The following is a 5,000-nucleotide window of genomic DNA, read 5'->3' as shown; positions in this document are numbered from 1 at the left end:
TGTGTAAAACATATGCTGGAGTAGTTGTCGGTTCATTCCGCTGTGGAGATCCCTGATAAATAACGGGATTAAGCTGAAGGAATATGAATGACTGATTTTTGATAAGCGATGTTAAACTGTATTTATGCTTCATGTTTAATTATAAGTTTGGGTTGCAATAAATATAGTTAATACATATAAAATGACATTTAAATATGAATAAACTCAACTAATAAACTCAAATATATACAAAACATTTAACATTTTTGTTTCGTGTTTAATTAGACTTGTGCAGAAACACACACAATGACACTGAAGATTATTAAATATATTCAAATAAATATGAATGAAAATAATAATTAAGTTTCATGTTTAATTACACTGATGATTTACTACTATTTTTAATAAAGTAGCAATATAATTTAATGTTTGTTGCAATAATTACTGTCTGCGAGTTTATCTGGACCAGCAGCGGCAGACATGAGTGCACACACACACACACACACACATGCACACACACGCAAACACACTGTAGAAAACCGACATGTCCACTGGTTCACACACTAGATGAGTCAGAGATGAGTCACGATTGAAAAAACACACACACACTCATGTGCATGGGAAACACTCATACACACACACACACACACACACACACTCAAACACTACGGCCAGTTTAGTTGATCAGTTCCCCTATAGTGCATGAGTTTGGACTGTGGGGGAAACTGGAGCACCCGGAGGAAACCCACACTGTAAAAAATCTTATGTGCTATTTACAAAAAAAAATTGTGGTAACACTATTGCACGTATTATTTTTAAGTAAATTTCAAGACTTGATTTTTTTTAGCAAAAACCACTTGAATGAATCATGTGAAAATTACTAAATGTTTTGAGTGATAAATGAAGATTTTAATATTATTAGCGGAATGTGCTTTTATAATTTAAGCTAATCTACCACCATTTACTCATATTTATTTTTTTTAACAAAAACCACTTGAAAGAATCATGTGAAAATTACTAGTTTTTTTTAAGTGATAGATGATGATTGATGATGTAGAAATTAGTAATAATAATAATAATAATACACAAATAACATTATTAAAAATACCTGATGTATGGCACCCATTCTCTTTATCAAAATCTGCCTCAATAAACTGCTCCTCTTTAGTGGGAAAACTCTGCGAAAGTTTTCTTCATTAAACTGAAAAATGAAGCAAACAAATATTAGTATTTATGTACAGTATTATATATAAACACAGTTCATTACATTACATCAGCAATGCTGTAAAAGGAACCTTATGAAATGGAAAAGCACTAGCTGTACATAAACCTCATTGAATAGCTAGCTAACTTAGCTTAGCTTAGATTTACCACTTAACAAGCTCACTGTTGTTCGTCTGCTTAACTGTTGCCTGATCGTTGCTGTTAAATATTACGATGCAAATAATTTGTTCAACTTCGTTATATAATTCAGAATGAACATTGAAGCAAATCAATTTCAAATAGGAATGGGTGATTAAAAATACCTGTGTATCCCTATATACATCATATGGCAAAAACTAAGCTCCTGAACAAGTTTGAACAGCATGTGTCTTTCCTGAAAGAGCTTAGGCTACTTAAGACAATAAAATGATAAACTGTTAATGCTTACCTCTTAACATGCTCGCTGTTGATCTGCTCCTTCAAAATGTCGTCTGATCACTGCCGTTGTTGAGATTCAAATGCAAACATCTCAATCAAATCCACATAATTGAGTGAATTTTCTTAAAATAAACGTGAAGCCATCTTTCCTCAATTTTATTAGCTTAACTGGTTTCTCAAATTAAGCTTAATAATTGCACTAGTTTGCTTAAAAAAATAAGTAAAATTAAAATCTTAGTTATATTAGCGAAATCTTCTTAATATTTTATAATAAATCCAGAATATCAAATTTTTAAAGAAAATATGCTCATTATTTTTAATGACCACATTAATTTTTTTAATGAAAATTACAAGCCTCAAGATTCATTTTTTACAGTGCACACCAACACAGGGAGAACATGCAAACTCCACACAGAAACACCAACTGACCCAGCTGGGACTCAAACCAGCGACCTACTTGCTGTGAGGCAATTGTGCTGCCCAAATAAAAGCTTCAATATATTGTGAACCTATAATATAACCACACTGAAAATAACAGATGAATAACGCTGGAGTATATATATATATATATATATAGAGCATGAATATATATATTTGTATGAATATATACATATTGTATTCCTAATCAAGTCTATAATCAAACAGATCTGGACTCAAATGAAGGTGTAGAAACATGAGTTAAAGATATGAAGGTCACTCACAGCAAAGGCTCTGTGTTTATCTGTCAATACGGGGCGTTGTGTGTACATTGAGGAACAAAGTAAACTTAAATGATTTTAGTAAGGGGCACGGTGGCTCAGTGGTCAGCACCGTGGCCTCACAGCACTCAGGTCTCTGGTTTGAGTCTCAGTTGGCGTTTCTGTGTGCAGTTTGCATGTTCTCCCCGTGTTGGTGTGGGTTTCCTCCGGGTGCTCCGGTTTCCCCCACAGTCCAAACACATGCGCTATAGGGGAATTGATCAACTACATTGACTGTAGTGTATGAGTGTGTGTGTGTGTGTGTGTGTGAATGAGTGTGTATGGGTGTTTCCCAATACTGGGTTGCAGCTGGAAGGGCATCCGCTTTGTAAAACATATGCTGGAATAATTGGCGGTTCATTCCACTGTGGTGACCCCTGATTAATAAGGGACTAAGCTGAAGGAAAATGAATGATTGATTTTAGAAAGTGTCTGCACTATAACTAAGAGTGAAACATTTAAGGAGGTCTGAATACTTTCTTGTCTGTGTGTGTGTGTGTGTGTGTGTGTGTGTGTGTGTGTGTGGGCTCAGTAATTTGACTTTTATAGTGTTGAATAAGTTCTTTTCTTTGTATTTAAAGTGAAATAACTGAACATAAACATAAGAGGCGGATATAAAATGCTCATTTTAGGAGAAATGTTTGGATGGTTTGGATTTCGAGGTTTTCCCATCTGAACTCTTCACATATATATGAGTGAGTGTTGATGTCTCCATGTTTGTTGTGTCGGTGCAGTAATGTGATGTAAACAGCTGTGGAAATGCCCCATACTCTGTCACAACACTCTAGAGTGGATTATTTTTCTAAGATGGCGACAGCTCGACTCCTTCTTGTTGATGTTGATGTTTTTTTTTTTTTCAGTCCCAAAGGGAAGAAGTTTCGCAGTAAGCCTCAGTTATCTCGATATCTGGGTAACACAGTGGATCTGGGATGCTTCGACTTCCGCACGGGGAAGATGATGCCCAGCAAGATGCAGAAGAGCAAACAGAGACTGCGCAACGACAATCTGAGCCTGAGTAAAGTATGTCACACACACACACACACACACGCACACACACACACACACACACACACACACACACACACACACACACACACACACACACACACACACACACTTCAACATGCTTCATTAGTGAGTCTGTTAAAGTTAATTTCATCTTTAAGTGTTTTGTTACTATGGTGACCAAATGCTTACATTTGATTGTACTGAAGGACTGTCATACCAGGCACACCAGTGTGTGTGTGTGAGAGTATATGATGTTTGGGTGTGTGAGAGAGAGTGTGTGCGCTTTGTTTTTTGTGTGTGTGTTGTGTGAGTGTGTGTGTGAGTGAATTGTGTTCATGTGTGAGCGAGTGTGTGTGTATATGATGTTTGGATGTGTGAGAGAGAGTGTGTGCTTTGTTTTGTGTGTGTGTTGTGTGAGTGCGTGTGTGAGTGTATTGTTTATGTGTGTGTGTATTTGTGTGTGTGTGTGTAAGTGTGTGTGTGAGTATATGATGTTTGCGTGTGTAAGAGAGAGTGTGTGTTGTGTTTTTTGTGTGTGTGTGTGAGTGTGTGTGTGTGTGTGTGTGTGTGCGCTGTTTTTGGTCTTTGAATGTGTGTGTGCATGTGTGTGTGTGTGTATGCATGCATCTGTGTGTCATTTTTCTCAGTATATTAGTGTGTGTTTGTGTCTGCGTGTGTAAGAGAGAGAGTGTGTGTTTTTTGTTTTTTGTGCATGCAAGTGTGTGTATTGTTTGTGTAAGTGTATGTATTTGAATGTGTGTGTGTTTGAGTATACGATCTCTTTGATGAGGCCAGAGAAGCTTCAGATCTGAGTGTTTCTCAGTGTTTCCCCAAGGTTTACAGTTTTGGGGTGGGGGTGGGGTGAGGGGGGATTGGCGGCATGACGTGGCATGCAGCGTGAACACTACTAGTACGTTGATATTAGTATGCTGACTAAATAAAGTCTACTTTTATACTTGACCTTTACTTAAGTATACTTCTTTTTCCTAAGGGTGCATTTACTGACCTACTAAGATCAGTCTTGTACAGCCAGGGCGAGTACTGCTGCTCTGACAGCCAAGTTGGGTCAAAGCTAGGGATGCTCCGATCAGGATTTTTGCAGCCGATACTGAGTACTGATTTGTTATCATGCTGATGGGCTGATACTGAGCACTGATTCTAATGCTTTCAGCTTCATAATGCATTGAGCACATTTTCCCTCTTAGTATGAACCTTAAGAGAAGATCTTGCCTTACCTTAGAGAATAAATGAAGAATGCTGCGTATAAGCTCTCGCTCCTCCTCCTGTAAGCTGTTTTAATGCGTACACACACCCCACCCCTAACCCCAACCCCCAGTGACATCACTCGCAGAAGAACTGCAAGGAAGGAGGAGCTGGAGCTCAAGCTCCCCCTTGCTGGAGCTCAGCTCTGCCCAAGTGGCTCTGCAGTGAGCAGCACTTGGGGGAAATATGTAGTTGCGCGACCACGTAGAGACAGAAATCACATGCTGATGTGTAAATAAGATATTACATGCAGCTGTTTAGTTTGTTTATTAAAAGAAGTTGTGATCTGGTGCTATAAATAAAATACAATTAACTTGACTTCAAGGGGGCCGGTGGAAACCATTGGGAGGGCGGGGCACCCCCCATATATAA

The 5,000-nt window shown here is 38.0% G+C and overlaps 1 protein-coding gene across 1 annotated transcript in view; it reads left to right on the top strand.

Moving 5' to 3' along the window:
* The window catches only part of mbd2 (methyl-CpG binding domain protein 2), a 54,329-nt gene that overhangs the window by 8,734 nt on the left and 40,595 nt on the right, over positions 1-5,000 (top strand). Inside the window, exon 2 of the mRNA XM_056457186.1 lies at positions 3,218-3,377. Coding sequence (XP_056313161.1) covers positions 3,218-3,377 — 160 coding nt within the window. The remainder of the gene's footprint in view (positions 1-3,217; positions 3,378-5,000) is intronic.

This window comes from Danio aesculapii, chromosome 5 (genome assembly GCF_903798145.1).
Source record: "Danio aesculapii chromosome 5, fDanAes4.1, whole genome shotgun sequence".
Classification (NCBI taxonomy): Eukaryota; Metazoa; Chordata; class Actinopteri; order Cypriniformes; family Danionidae; genus Danio; species Danio aesculapii.
This window is presented reverse-complemented; position numbering and strand designations above follow the sequence as displayed.